Raw genomic sequence first — 15,653 nt, 5'->3', positions numbered from 1 at the left:
CGAAATCTGCTTTATGGGACATCATTTTAACTTCTTATTAATCATGTAAATAAATTTATATTCATAACTAACAAGTTCTTAATGTCAGTGGCTTTTTTTTGAAGCAGGTTGTATTAAATAATTATGTAGAGGTACTTCTCATCCAGTAAAATTTTCAGTTTGATTCGTTTCTGCTGTAATGCATTTAGGTTATTCTGGAGGTTACTATACGTACATTTATTGTTACCATAGGGTAATTAGCAAATATTCACCTTACACGATTAACTTAACTTGAACTTATACTTTTAATAAACCAGTACACATAATTTACAATAATTTACAGAATAATCATTAGAAACCCATTGTTTGTATCACCTACTCAGCTTCATCTTCCTTGGTATGATTTGATACATATTCAGTAGCCTTTGCCTTCACATATTCCATTACCTTGTTATCATTTTGGGATTCCTCAAATTCTAACCATTTATTAAAGAAGAATTTGGCTTGTTTTCTAGTAATCTTTCTGGAAACCACACGCTCGAATAGATCTTCGACCTTCTTCTTTTCATTTGCCTTAATCTCTTGATCTAGGTAAACGTTCCATATGTCAATTCTCTTAGGGGCGTCTGCAATCAAACCTTCAAATAATGAACGTCCACCTTCAGGATCACCTTTTGCAAATTCTAGTTGAGCAAACTTCCTCACAACTTCAATGTGGTCACGTTTTGGTAAGGCTTTCAATGCATTAGATAAGATCCCACGAGCTTCTTGAGCTTTACCATGAGATGTTAAGAAGTCACCCCAAGATACCCAAATGGACACGTTTTCACTACCGAATTTCTTGGCAGTAATCTTGAACAATTCAGCAGCTTTATCAATCTTTCCACTCATTTGATAGATACTTAGTAATCGGTTATGCATCGTAAAGGAATCCATGTATTGACATGCCCTCTTAAAGACATCCTCCAAAGTTTCATCACTTCCAAAAGTATTTTCCAAATTTAACATTGCCATCCAAATATTTTGTTTCTCAGATTCCTCTCTAAAGTTAATAGTCTTCAACGCACGTTCTGCTAGTTCACGAGCCTTTTCAATTTCACTCAACTGCAATTGGAATGCCATATAGTTCATCCAGATAACAGAAGAATTTGGATTACCAATAATTAATCTTTCAAAATCAGCAACAGATTCAGGAGCTCTTGTGTTAATATCAATGGTTTTGTCTTCAACAATAGTTTGCTTTCTCTTCTTATGTCTGTTTCTCTTAGTTTCGGTGAAATCCTCATCTTCTTCTGAACTCTCTTCAGCTTGTGCTTGATCCAAAATAGAGGCAGTCCAGTCGAAACCAGTACTCAATGATAAACCATCAGTAGATATTTTTGGTTTTGAAACAGTTTCTAGTATTTCCTCAGTTTCGTTCTCATTATCAGATGGAGCATTATTATAATCCACAGCTTCCATGATCTCATCACCATCGGCGTCAACTGTTTCCTTTTCTTCAACCTTGGACTCATTTGTGTTACCGAATCTGGATGCTTTCAAACTTAAGGATAATTGTTTCTTTTCTGGATTAACCTTCAAAACATATGCTTTCACTCTATCCCCAACACCAAATAATGAAGCCAAATCTTCAGGCTTCTGGTCAGCAATTTCAGAATTATGTGCTAGACCAGTTACATTGACTGTGTTATCAAGTTTAACAAAGACACCGAAATCCGTTACATTCTTAACCGAACCGTTATATATTTCATTAACCTTAATATCATCGTAATTCTTTAGGATTTTCAAATCACCATTCACTTCAGATTCTCTAAGAGTTAATAGAATACGAGAATCTTCTTCAGCGTTCACCACCTTACCAATAACGTACTGCATTGGCTTAAAAAATTTCTTCCAATCCTTCAAATAAGTATCGGATAGCTTACTTACGGGAACAAATGCATTTATTGAGCGACTTAAGTAAACAAAGATACCCTTATCCGATATGCTTTTAACCAGGCCATGAACAACATCCCCTTGCGATATATCAGTGTGTGAAGAAATAGATGGGGTCTTTGCAGACTCTGTCCTCAAAGAAAGATTAACCTTTTTGTTTTCAGCATCAATTGACACAATCTTGGCTGAAACAATATCGTTCTCCATTCCCTTATACGCTTCTTTCAATGGGACAGAAAAATCATCCAGTGCATCAGTAATAAATGCTATACCATGAATTTTATTACCGAGATCCAATAATACATAACTATCTGCAATTTTGATAATACGACTTGGGACATTATCGCCAACCTTTAAGCTTTCGAAAGAAATCTCAGTATGCGACCTACCGGTAACATTAACAACACCATGCTCAGTATCAATAGATGTTACTTTAACTGGTAGAGCACAGCCTAGAGGAAAGTTGTCCTCAACCTTTTCAGATGATTTTAAACCATCTTCAGCCAAATCAAATAACGATATTTTAGCCTTTAGTGTGGGAGAGACAGTTAACCAAAGAGTGTTAGAACCATAATTATTTACGAAACCGGTTAATTCATCCCCAACGGCAACGTCTGAAATGGAGAGTGTTTTAATATCTTTGCTTCTCATTTGAGATGGTTTCAATGATAGTTCTAGAACAGAGCCTTTAACAGCATGATGAGAAATTGGTAAGAATCTGTGACTCTTTATGTCATGAGTTCCAATAATTTTTGCATCTATGATATTTCCTTTTTTAAAGTCTATTAGAGGATGTGTGGCGTTTTTAATATCAGAAAATGAATCAAAAACTTCTGCAATATCAATTCTACCATGTAAATTATCTGCAAGAACAACGTTCAATTGGTTTTTCTTTATACCCTTAATTTGGACCTTAACGACTTTTCCTGTAGTGAAATCTTTCAAATCTTTCATAGCTGGGTCAATTGGTTTCAAGGTTTCAGTACCAGTTACCTTAGATGAATCATCCTTAGTTGAAGGTGTTCTCAATGTAAGTAGAAATCTTTCATTATCATCGTCAGATCTAAGCAAGTATGCAGTAACCGATTGGTTGATATAGAAAGTTTTAGAAATGTCGACATCTCTGCTCTCGACGGCATAACTTGGAAGCACTAAACCCACAAACTTACCATTAAATGCAACAAATAGACCCTTGTTGGAAATAGATTTAATATAACCATGTAAAGGAGTAGTTTTCGACTTGGATTTTATGTCCGCATAAGTAAGAGGGGAAACTTCATTTTTAGCATCCTTAATCAGTGATTGTTTTAAGGAAAGGTTGAACACTTGCGTTCTAGCATCTTTGTCGATTACTAACCCCTTTAGTTCAGATCCAATGGCAATTTTTTTAATGGCTGCTCTATTTTGTTCAATTCTTGCATCAGACAAATGGCCTACATAGATAACACCACGTAAACTAGTTTCAGGGAGCTCAACAATAACCGAGTCCTTTGTCTTTTCAACAACATTAACCTTCACCATAGACCTACCAGGAATTAATTTTTCAATAGTTTCTTTCTTCTTTTCAGCTTGGTCATTTGAAATTTTACAAGTCACTAACATTCTTGCATTTTCTTGGTCGATCTTAAGTAGCTTAACGACAATTGTCTGTCCTAACCTCAAATGTTCCTCTGGCTTCCTAACAAAGACTTCAGAAATTTCAGCATTTGGTAAAAAGGCAGTCATACCACCAAAAAATGCAACAATACAACCAGATGGTCTGAATGCTGTCACGGTAGCAACGGTCTTTTGATTTTTTTCTTGAATTTCCTTAGCAATTGCGAAGTTTGACAATAATTGGATATCATCATCCTCTATATTGACCAATGTTTTCTTTAGTGTTACATAAATCAACCCTCTATTGTTAATATTCAATACTCTACCTTTTACTTTGGAACCGATTTTAAACTTTCTTTCTGGATAAACTAAACGGGTATCGGATATGTGCATTGGAGGTACAATGGCCTTAAATTGACCATTGAATATTTTTAGTTCGATACCTTTACTCGACACTGCCGTTATTTCGCAATTAGGCAAAACTTCTCCAATAGGGATATCTTTACTTCTTAAATACTTCAATTTTAGAATTTCTGGATCAGTTGAGAGCTCATATAGATTGTCAATTGAGTTAAACCCTAACACTCTAGCTTTTAGTTTATCGAATTTTTCAAGCTCACCAATTCTTGAAGAATGGACTTCACCTACACGATCATCATCCATTGCCAAATATAAGTAATCAGAGTCACGACCCTTAACGGTACATGAATCGATCAGGTGGCCAATAGGGAATGCGGTCAAATTTTCAACCTCACCCAAAACATTCTTGAGAGATTTTATGTGTGGGAGTGTAGATAATAATAATGTCTTATCATTTTCTTTGTTAATTAAGACGGCAATAATTCTACAAGGGATATTGGATCCAACAGCAAAATTATGTTTTAGCTCTTCCTCTTTGAATACCCTTAGGTGGGCTGTACTTATGAAACTTGGTACAAGGCCGAAGGTCTTACCAACGATACCATTATTAGTTATTGTTTGGCAGAGTAAATCTACAACTTGACCAGGAACAACAGCATCAACTGAGGAAATATGGGTAATTTTGGCTTTCTTATCAGAAAAATCTAAGTTTATAGTAACAGTTCTGTCAGATTTTTTTGTCACATTACCCAAAAACACAGCACCAGGAAGTAATTTTTCGAATTCTGGATAGTCTTTTTTAGAAATGAACCCTGTAAATCCATCGATACCAATATCTAGCATGGCACCATGATCTTCTATACTCTTGACAGCACATTGTACGGATGCAGATCTCACTATGTCCTCTTCCGTCAATGTATTTACAACGGATGGTTCGATACTTAATTCGATTTTCTTCTTTTTATTTTTCTTATCTTTTGGTAGCAATGCAGTATTGGAAATTACCGAGCATCTCAACCATTGTCCAACCTTGAAATAATTTTCCAAAGAAGGTAGTCCAATTGAATCTTTGGTTGCCTTTTCTTTTTCTTCTTCATCGTCAGAAGAATCATATTCTTCATCAGTTTTCTTTTTCTCAAGTTCATCGTCATCATCCATATCATCGTCTAATTCTTCCAAGATTGTCATGAATGGTGCTGAAATATGAGTTAAATTTACATAACCGGATAAGCCATCGGTGAATGAGATGCACATATCTGTCTTTGATATCTCAGATATCTGACCCAAGACAAGTGATCCAATTTTCAAAGTTTTGAAGTTGACATGTTGAACCACAGACAAAGTCTCTTCATCTTCTTCTTCAGTCTTCTCTTCTGTATCCTTCTTCGATTTCTTTCCTGTCTTCTTTTTTTTCTTTGGTCTTGTTGTAGACTCAGCAACATCTGTGGAAGTTTCTTTACCGAAAAGTACGTCATTGGCGGCTTCATTTGCAACTTGTTTCAATTCTAATGGTGTAAGTGCCGAAGAACCACCTCTTGGAAATGATACTTCTTCAGTATTCCTCATAAGGGAAGAAGCAGTTGGCTGTTGTGTAGCATCTTCTCTTGCAAGAGGAAACTCTTCATCTCTCTTTCTCTTTGTGGGAGGTACCATTGCTTATTTCTTAAAAATGTTAATAAATATAGAGATAAGATCTATAATGGAATGGTGTAATCAGGGATTCGAGTATGTGAGTGAGCTAATAGTTTTCCTTTATTAACGAATCAAATAATACTTCCTAACGCACTAAGCAAGATTCAGATTAATAGTAAATTTTTCAACTCAGCTCATCTCATCTCTGAAAAATTTTCGAAAAAATAAATTCCCCGAACATCGTCTAAGACGTTTATTGACTACTTTTTTGAAGTCTAAGCGCCGACGTAAAAAAAATAGGTTAGTATGAATATAGGTAGGAAAACCCAACGTTTCCAACCGCTTGGTGCATTTGTTTGTATTTTTTCAACTAAACTAGCACTAGAGATATTTTGGGGAAACAAAAACTTCTTTAATTAAATTGACAAAAACTTTTTGATAAAAGTTGAATAAGCTGTCAATTATAGAGATATTCAGGTATTTACTTGCATAAAGGCTCACTTTTATGGTTTTGCCTTTCTGTTGCTTACTTTTTGAGTTAAAATCATTTTTTTATTTTAAAAGTTTTTGTATTATTTAATTTTAATTTTTAAATTTAAACTCTGTGGTAAAATTCATTTTAAATATTTAACTAAGTAATGAAAATAAAAGGCTTTAAACTTTATAGTATTGAAGCTTTGCAAGCACAACTTAATTATTACATGAAAAAAGGTCTTACCGAAATTCCACCTATATATTATCTTTTAACGTCAGCTATGTGCAATTTCTTACCAGTTAAAGAACCTAGTTGCAGAAGAGTCCTTTAAGTTAAAAAGATAGACTTTTACTATGCATAAGAATAAGTTGCGTCTTTCCTTGGTTGCTATCGTCTGTTTGGTTAGTTGGCTTAATTTGGTGTGACTGTTTTGTACACCCAGACCTGGTTTACTGTTTTGGATGTACGGATTTAAAGTACAAAATTTGATATTTCTACCTTGAAAATTTATGAAAAATTCAATTTTTTGGGAATTCTCCAGCGCGAACTCGGTAAAACCAGAATAATACCAATATTTCCAAATATTCAAATCTGTACCAAGGTATAATAGTGAATTACGAAATATAATAATATTGGACCAAAATCAGTTTTGCAAATAGACCAATAATAAAACAGCCAAAATGTTGATGTCCAAGGAAGATAGAACCAAGATTCACAGATATTTGTTCCAAGGTATGTTTAATAGTTGAACAAGAAGACCGACCAGAAAGCATATGAATTGAGATGGGTAATTTGAATATTATGAGACCAGATATAGTTTAAAAAATGGACAAGTCCATGCTTTTTGAGTGTTGATAATAAATCTATAGGATGCCTGTATTTTAGATGTTGCACGAGCTCATAATTTGAGGAAAAGGAATATACATTGACAACAAATACATGTAAACAGTGAACACTTGGACTTGAAAATGCATAACCCAACCACTGGGGCTTTGAATTTGTTGAAGATATCACGATATCTCATCATACTGAGGGAAGAATCAATAGTATACCATATTCACACATATTATTCCAATTCCATGTTAAATGTGCAATAGGTCTTTTCTTAGATTAATGGGAATATTTTTACTAACTATTTATAATCATATTGATGAATATTTGAATCAGAAGGTGTTGTTGTTGCCAAGAAGGATTTCAACCAACCAAAGCACGAAGAAATTGACACCAAGAACTTATATGTTATCAAGGCCTTGCAATCTTTGACTTCTAAGGGTTACGTCAAGACTCAATTCTCATGGCAATACTACTACTACACCTTGACTGAAGAAGGTGTAGAATATTTGAGAGAATACTTGAACTTGCCAGAACACATTGTTCCAGGTACTTACATTCAAGACAGATCTCAAAACCAAAGACCACAAAGAAGATACTAAGCGGTTTGCACCCATACTTATATGGTGTTTAACGCTTTTCTATGATATTCACTTCCTCTGATTTGTAGAGTCAATCATTTACATCCTATGTATATTGTTTAAAATTAATAAAAATAAAGAATCAAATTTAAAGTAATCTCCATGCGAAGTAATTGTATGGTAACCCTTTCGCATTATTTCTACCTTTAGTATTAATAAGGCGGCTTAATTACTTAGTCCGACGTTTTTGTCATCTATGAATGGAAATTGAAAATAGTGTTAAAAACAGGTGAGTACTGAACCAATTCCGCTCAGATCAAACTTAGGAATAAGAGAAAAAGACCAATGTCCCTATCAAACTGGAGACAATTTCAATTCTATGAGAGCGTCCCAATTAAAGATCCAGAGTTAGGGAGCGACGAGCCACTTTATTCAGATCCAACATTATGCGCATCTGCCCCTGTTGATGCAACTGAGCTTTTCATCGCGGTTAAATCAACATACATTAAACTCATAAATTTGGCAGAATCAAAAGTGACCTATCATTTTAATGCATTTGAAGAAGATTATCAAATAACGTGTTTAAAAGTTATTGATAAAATATTTCTAGTCGCAATTGGCGAATGTATTGGAAAACCCTCATTGATAAAAGTTTACAAATTGGATAAGCTTCCTAGTAATCCAACTTCATATCATTCTTTAGTAGAATTAAAGAATGGTAGTAATACGTACCCAATATCAGTAATCTCAATTTCGAATGATTTATCTTGCATTGCTGTGGGTTATGTAAACGGGAAAATAATCCTAATAAGAGGCGATATTTCAAGAGATAGAGGGTCAAGGCAGCGAATGATTTATGAGGATTCTGGGAAAGAACCAATAACATCTTTAAATCTTAATCGTGACGCAAGTATTTGTTTTGCATCAACGACATCCAGGACTTTGTTGTTCAATACAACTGGAAGAAATAAAGGATCACCTGATCTTATACTGAACGCCCAAAAGGGGGTTGATTTAAATTGTAGTTGTCTGAATCCTTTCACAGATGAATATATTTGTTTTACAGATGACTCTATTGAATTCTACAAGGAGACAGGGGAAAAGCATAAGATATTATCCGATCTTGCAGTACCGAAACGTATATTCCCAGTTTCTAAAGATGATATAGTTTTTGTTATTGAAGAGAAACAGACTCAAAATATCTCTGTAAACGGTGGTTCATTTTCTACTCTTAACAGAGTAATTGTAATTGATACGTTGAACCAGGTAATATCTATGAGTATTTATATCTCACATGCTATCATCGATATATTCCTTGTGAATGATGGTAAGAATGATATATTATTTATGTTAACATCCGAGGGGGTTCTTTATCGAATCACAAAAAAGAGCATACATGAACAACTTAATATTCTGATGCAGAAAGAGGCCTTCCAATTTGCATTAACACTATCAAAACAACATAATCTAAACGCATTAGAAATAGAGAAAATTCACAAAAGTTTTGGTGACTTTCTTTACAAAAAGGGGAAGAAAAATGATGCAACTAAAGAATACATTCAATGCCTCGATGTCATTGAAACAAGTGAAGTAATATCGAAATTTGGTATAGATGGAAATCCAGACACAAATAACACTGAAAATTTAGCCGATTTTATCTGGTCACTGATCAAAAAGAATATTGCTAATTCGGATCATGTGACGTTATTACTTGTTGTCCTCATCAAGTTGAAAGATGAGAAAGGCATGGATTACTTTCTCCAGCACTTCACAAGAGCTGGAACATTTGATGCAACAGGTAATGCCGAAGATTTGAACGATGAAGAATATTTCTATTCTGATGTACCCGTCTTTGATCTTTACCTGATCGTAACACTGTTGAAAAATTCAGCCTTTAATAAGAAAGCCTACTTTTTTGCAAAGAAGTTCGCTAAAGATCCATTAACCATAGTGAGCATACTTCTATCGACTCTTAATGATCCATCAGGAGCCTTAGAGTATGTTAGAAGTCTTCCAATCGACGATACTCTAAGAGCATTGGTTAGCTATTCTAAGACCTTACTACAAGAACTTCCAAATGAGACAAATGCCATTTTAATCGACGTCTTTACCGGCAAGTATAAACCAAAAGAATATAGGGATGATAACATCGAACCAGTTACACCTGATGAAACTACTACTAGTGATTTGAAAAAAGTTTTTTACAGCTATACGACATTTTTCAATTATATGAATAAGACAGTAAATCCATTGCTTTCTGAGGAGCATACACTGGACGCTATAAACACCCCAACCTATCATCCACCGAAGCCATCAATTGTGTTCTCATCCTTCCTCTCGAAACCCTTTGAGTTTGTTGTTTTCTTGGAGGCTTGTTTAGATAGTTATCAAAGATACGAGGGATTTAACAATGACAAGCAAGACATTTTGACAACTCTTTACGATTTATATTTGAATCTATCAAACACAGATATTGAAGAACGTCGACATGATTGGAAATCAAGGGCAAGAAAGATCCTGAAACAAAGTAATGAGTTGGTGGCACTACAAGAAGCTGCAACTCAAGCCTCCACCACAAATAAACAGTTTGATAACTCGTTGATGATGTTGATATCACACATGAATAAAATTGATCCATATTCGATGCTCGAAGAGGAAGATGGAGAACCCATGATTGTTGGAAATAATCCGAATGAATTAGATTACATTAGTCTATTCAAATTTATGACATTGACAGATTCAGCCGTGAACTGTTTTAAATTCTTCCAGAAATATTCTTCCCGAGAGCCGGGTTTGAATAGAATTGCATTAATATTTTTTGTTTCCTCCAAACATATCCTTAAAGAAATTGGAGGTGAATTGGTGCTCAAGGAAGAGGTGCTTAATAAAATCATCGAGGATGAGTTGATGTCTGTTTTGGAAATTATTCAAGTATTATCCACTACAAACGTAGCGACATTTGGTTTAGTCCAAGATTTACTAATTAACTATGTTAATAAGGAGGAAATAGAAATTAATAAAAATAGGAAGTTAATAGAATCATACCAACAGGAGCTCACAGAAAAAAATAATAAGTTAAAGGAACTATTACAAACCACTGAACCTATTCATATTGGGATCAAGAATCAAAAGTGTTTTATGTGCAACGGCGTTCTCGATCTACCAATAGTATTTTTCAAATGTGGCCACATATACCATCAAAGATGCCTAAACGAGGAAAATTCTGCTAGGGATGGGGAAAAGCTGTTCAAGTGCCCTAAGTGCATGGTTGAGTTGGAAACAGCCAATAATCTATATTTAGCCCAAACTGCGATCGCGCGTAAAAAGGGTCAATTAGAGATTTTATTAGAAAATGACGGCAAAAATGACCGTTTTAAAGGGATAACAGATTTCATCGGTAGAGGTGGGCTAGAATTCTCACAATCACTACTTTAAAAGATAAAGATTGTTTATGGCGCTGGTCTATAGGACGTGCTTCTGAAAATTGTACGTAAGTTAGGTGTTTTGTTTTTTTGACTTGTCACCTTTCTGAAACATTTTTGACGCTGTCAGCGCGACACAGATGAAAAACAGAAAATGGAGAAAGACATATAAATACAAATATATAAATGAAAAATGCACTGTTCTTTAAGGAATATAGGTAAATGAGATAACAACTTAATATTTAATACCCCAACAAATGTTTAAAACCTCAAAATTGTTTGACGATCTCCACTACCCTGCTACGGACTCACTCACCCCAATCCGTGACTACAAAAACGATTACTTCCACCGTGATGACAATAAACTACCGAATGTCACAAGGTTTCCTGTCCTAAACAATTCAACCAAAATTAGCTCTCACTTAAAGGATACCACAAACTTTTACGAAAACATTAAGAGACCAGCAAGTTTAGATCTTAGTGAAATTGGAGAACCTCTCAATAAAAAATTATACTCACCCTTAAATTTAGACAGATTTCAAAAAGTTGTGCAGTTAGAAACACCCACAAACGAAGGTACAACTGTTCCTTTACTTGATATTATTCGAAGATTGTACGAATCAGAATTAGAATATGCTGAATTTCTCACAATTGCCGATTCTGCCTATAGGAAGACTCTACATGAAATTACAACGTTTAGAGACAAACTCCTTAGAAAGGATTCAAATGAAGAATTATTATTATTTGGCAATTTGGACACCATTTCTTCGATCAGTATCATTTTCTCGACATCTCTGAAAAACCTGTTGTTAAAAAATAATAGTCAAGAAGCCTTAGATAATGAGACCTGGAGAACTATCAATACCTCAATGGTAAACGGTAGTATATCTTCAAGCTTACTTAATATTGCGGAACCATTCGAAAACAATCTTCTAAGAATTAAGTCCACATATCTGAATTATTCTGTCATGAACGAAAAACGCTTAAACTTATTCAAAAAATTAAAGTCGGATAATAGTGATCTATTCAATGCTTGGTATGAAAGTTGTCTTAAAATTGGAAATCTTCAAAAGTTAGAAGATATTTTCAAAAGGCCAATAAATAGAGTGAATGAGTGGATATTAATCTTGAATGACTTGATTTCGGCGTCAAAAGAAGCCACACATACGAGTAATTATGAAAGACTAATAGAAACTAGAAACCGGTACAAGGATTTCCAGAAGCATATTAGGGAACAGGCAGATGAATATAATGGGAATACGATGTATAATTTTAGCCTTACACCAAATGAAATAATTCAAAGTTATGATAATGCTATCTGTTCACCAAAACATGACCAACCTCAAGTAGTTGTATACCCACCTTTGAATGATGCCATTCCCTATACAGATAGTTTTGCAGCTAACACTTATGGAAGTCTTCAGAGTCGTCGTTCTCTTTCCGTGGCATCTACTTCATCTAGTCACTACTCCAGTAATAATGGTTCAGTTGACTTAAAAGATCATTCAAATAAAGAAAATATATGCAAGGATAGTGTTTTTCAACCGCCACAACTTACCTTGAATGATCATATCCATAAATTTAAGCATATCCATAAGAAATTGAAAATACTCGTTGGACTAATTGGAAATCTTGATTTCCACGCTGTTTTGGATTTTAACTTAAGGCTTGGGAAAACTTGGAAAAAGATGTTAGACTTTGACCATCCACATGACAGCCATGATACCAAATATTCACGATATATGGACACTATTCTCAAATTAAAAGAACAGGAGACTATCTTGAAATTGACTGACTTAGAGACCACAGTGTTGCTCCCATTGGCAAGAATGGGGAAGTATTGCGAAGTTGTAAAATTGAGGTTGAAAGATTTGAAAAGTTTAAAAAAAGATTATATGATTTATTTACAGGAGAGGAAGACAAAAATTCACGATGTGAAAAGGGACGTTATAGGAAAACATTTTGAAAATATGCAAAGGCAATTGACAGACGAGTTACCAATATTCATTGATCTTTTTCATCGGATCTTTGAGGTTGTTGTAATTAACTATAGCCAAGTTATGTTAAAATATCTTGAAACAATGAGTGGAGGAGAAGCTGATCTCTCTCAGGATGTTTCTTCGTTACAGAAAAAGAATTTCGATATTTTGGAGGCCTTTTCAGAATCACGTTATAATACCAAGAGAGCAATAAGGGAAAATTGGAGTTTCCCTGGCGACCCCAGTGGGAGTAGAGTAGTACGTAAACTATTTGAATTATGAATTTTGTATTGTCGTCTATCTAATAAAGTTATAATTTTATTTCGTTTCCAGTTTTCAAAAATTCTAAGCTGTCGCTTTTATGACAGACACATTTTTATTTGTTTACTATCAATGGACTCATCCTAACTTGACATAGATCTCTGTTATCAATATAGTAAACTCAACGTATAGATAGTACGGATGTCGCTAGATAGATATGTCTCCATGATAGATGCCATACTGAGTGCATCAAATCCCGATGAAGTGAGTCCCAAGAAAATCAGAAGGGCATTGCAAGAGCTATTCAACGTGGATTTGGATGCTCAACGGAAGGCAGTTAACGATCTAATCATTGAGAGATTTAATGCTTTACAAGATAGACCCAAAGTGAAAGAATCATCAAACACTCAAACCGTGGAGAGGTCGCCTACGCTGTCTGAAGAAGGACAAGTAGATGAAGATAGAAAATTTGCACTTCAACTGCAAAAGGAAGCTGACGAATCCAGGCTACGTAAAAAATCAAGAAGTACTACGTCTAAAAAGAAGAGTTCACCCAAGGTAACTGAAGATGGAAAGGAGAAGAAAAAGAAGAGAAAGAGAAAGGATGCTGAAGGTTCCAACAGTATTAGTGCGAAGAAGTACGTATTAAGTGAGCCACTACAGCAACTTATAGGTGAGAAGGAACTTCCTAGAACCCAGGTGGTAAAAATGGTATGGAGTTATATAAAGGAACATAATCTTCAAAATCCAAGTGATCGTCGAGAGATTATAAGTGACGAACTAATGGAACCAGTATTTGGTAAAAAAATGACCATTTTCTCAATGCATAAAATATTGTCAAAGCATCTATTTAATAAGGATGAACTTGTCGATCCCACCAATTAGAGGAAACTGTCTTCTGGCGACGAAATATTGTTGTCGTAACCATGGACTGTACGGAATTGATTTTTATCATGTGTAAACTCATATCGTCGTTTGATTATTTATCCTAGACATTTTTGAGTCCATCCAAGGAAGAAAGGTATTGCGTGTAACTATTCTTTGATCTTGCATCTCATATAAACACTTGTATTATTACTAATATATTCTGTACTTCGTATTGACAGATCAACAACGTGGATCACGAAAATACAGATTCATTGTTGTTTTGAATTTTTATGTATATTAATGCAAATAACATGGGGGTTCATATTCTCACTTCTTTTGTTTAGGAATCAATAATCTTAAATTGTCAGTCATAGACTCAATTAGCGGCATCCACATTGTTGAGAAATTTAAAAGAGATGCGATGTCATCGATCAATCTGATACAAGGATTATCGGTTCTACATTTTTATAAGAAGACAACAGTTCTCCAACACTGAAGTCACGACATTGAGCAAAACTATTGAAGTCTTACGTAGATCGTTCATACACTGTTGTGTTAAAAGAACTTTGGTCGGAAAATTGATAATAGCATGCACAATGGCTAAGAAAGGAGGTTATTATGCTGTTCAAAGCGGTAGGCAGGAAGGTGTTTATAGTAATTGGAACGATTGTAAATCTCAAGTTAATGGGTATAGTGGTGCTACCTATAAAAGATTTGATACTTATGCTGAAGCGCAGGCTTTTTCCAATAGTAGTGGGGGATATTCTGGATCCGCACTTTCATCCTCCAATACCTCATATGGCACTAGTGGTGGCAGCGGTAGTAGATCATCTAGTTCAAGTTATTCAGAATCTTATTCCACCCCATCTTACGATCCAATACCAACCTATTCTACTCCATCTTTCTCGAGTGCATCTAAGCGTGCCCCAGCTGGTAAAGTGGAAAAGTATTATTCTGTGAAAAGTAATAATCCTGATATTAGTAGCAAATTATTTACTAATTGGGATGAATGTAAGGAATACGTCAATGGTCAAAGAGGTTTATCTTTCAAGAAATTTGACGATAAAGTTAGTGCTACAAGTTTCATGAAAGGTGATACATCCCAAGTTGATTACGATCATATTGGTATGAATAGTAACACTTTCAAATCTACTTACCAAATTCCGCGTCCTTCCACATCTACAAAATATTCTGAGAAATCGAACATTTATTGTGATGGATCAGCTTTGTCCAATGGTACTTTATCTCCTCGTGCTGGATATGGTGTTTATTTCCCGAATGAGCCTGAAAAGAATATTTCAGCTAGAGTTAAAAGTGGGAACCAAACTAACAATAGAGCTGAAATGCTTGCCGTTTCTGAAGCCTTGAATACAGTTTGGACTAATTTAAGTGTTGAAGGGAAGAAAGTCAATTACCAAATTAAGACAGATTCAGAATACACTGCCAAATTATTGAATGATAGATACGGTAGTTATTCTAAGGAAGAATTGAAAGATTTGCCCAACGGTGATTTGGTGGTTCCCCTAGTGGAAAAATTTGCCCAAGTTAAGCAATATTATGAAGTTAACAAGGATTTATTCGATAATGGTGGTGATTTTAAGATTGAATGGGTCAAGGGACATGCCGGTGAACCTGGTAATGAGATTGCTGACGAATTAGCCAGACAAGGTGCTTCCAAGGATTGATTAATATACTTTATACTTTTATTCTATAAGTAAACGTACAGAAAAATAAC

General features: G+C 34.7%; 6 protein-coding genes across 6 annotated transcripts; 5 read left to right on the top strand and 1 right to left on the bottom strand.

Annotated features, from left to right (window-relative positions):
- Positions 1 to 354: 354 nt before the first annotated feature.
- On the bottom strand, positions 355 to 5,523 carry RRP5 (Rrp5p; the record flags this gene model as incomplete). The annotated part of the gene is made up of 1 exon (XM_003675399.1): positions 355 to 5,523. The coding sequence occupies one exon, from the start codon at positions 5,521 to 5,523 to the stop codon at positions 355 to 357; it is 5,169 nt and encodes a 1,722-aa protein (XP_003675447.1).
- A 1,140-nt stretch (positions 5,524 to 6,663) lies between these two features.
- RPS10B (40S ribosomal protein eS10) lies at positions 6,664 to 7,410 on the top strand (the record flags this gene model as incomplete). The annotated part of the gene is made up of 2 exons (XM_003675398.1): positions 6,664 to 6,709; positions 7,145 to 7,410. 2 exons carry the CDS (start codon positions 6,664 to 6,666, stop codon positions 7,408 to 7,410), a joined length of 312 nt encoding a protein of 103 aa, XP_003675446.1.
- Positions 7,411 to 7,734: 324 nt separating this feature from the next.
- On the top strand, positions 7,735 to 10,824 carry PEP5 (tethering complex subunit PEP5; the record flags this gene model as incomplete). Its single annotated transcript, XM_003675397.1, has 1 exon — positions 7,735 to 10,824. One exon carries the CDS (start codon positions 7,735 to 7,737, stop codon positions 10,822 to 10,824), a length of 3,090 nt encoding a protein of 1,029 aa, XP_003675445.1.
- A 244-nt stretch (positions 10,825 to 11,068) lies between these two features.
- FUS2 (Fus2p) lies at positions 11,069 to 13,072 on the top strand (the record flags this gene model as incomplete). The annotated part of the gene is made up of 1 exon (XM_003675396.1): positions 11,069 to 13,072. The coding sequence occupies one exon, from the start codon at positions 11,069 to 11,071 to the stop codon at positions 13,070 to 13,072; it is 2,004 nt and encodes a 667-aa protein (XP_003675444.1).
- A 180-nt stretch (positions 13,073 to 13,252) lies between these two features.
- On the top strand, positions 13,253 to 13,936 carry TRI1 (Tri1p; the record flags this gene model as incomplete). The annotated part of the gene is made up of 1 exon (XM_003675395.1): positions 13,253 to 13,936. The coding sequence occupies one exon, from the start codon at positions 13,253 to 13,255 to the stop codon at positions 13,934 to 13,936; it is 684 nt and encodes a 227-aa protein (XP_003675443.1).
- A 578-nt stretch (positions 13,937 to 14,514) lies between these two features.
- Positions 14,515 to 15,603, top strand: RNH1 (RNA-DNA hybrid ribonuclease; the record flags this gene model as incomplete). The annotated part of the gene is made up of 1 exon (XM_003675394.1): positions 14,515 to 15,603. One exon carries the CDS (start codon positions 14,515 to 14,517, stop codon positions 15,601 to 15,603), a length of 1,089 nt encoding a protein of 362 aa, XP_003675442.1.
- Between the last annotated feature and the right edge of the window lie 50 nt (positions 15,604 to 15,653).

This window comes from Naumovozyma castellii, chromosome 3 (assembly GCF_000237345.1).
Source record: "Naumovozyma castellii chromosome 3, complete genome".
NCBI lineage: Eukaryota > Fungi > Ascomycota > Saccharomycetes > Saccharomycetales > Saccharomycetaceae > Naumovozyma > Naumovozyma castellii.
This window is presented reverse-complemented; position numbering and strand designations above follow the sequence as displayed.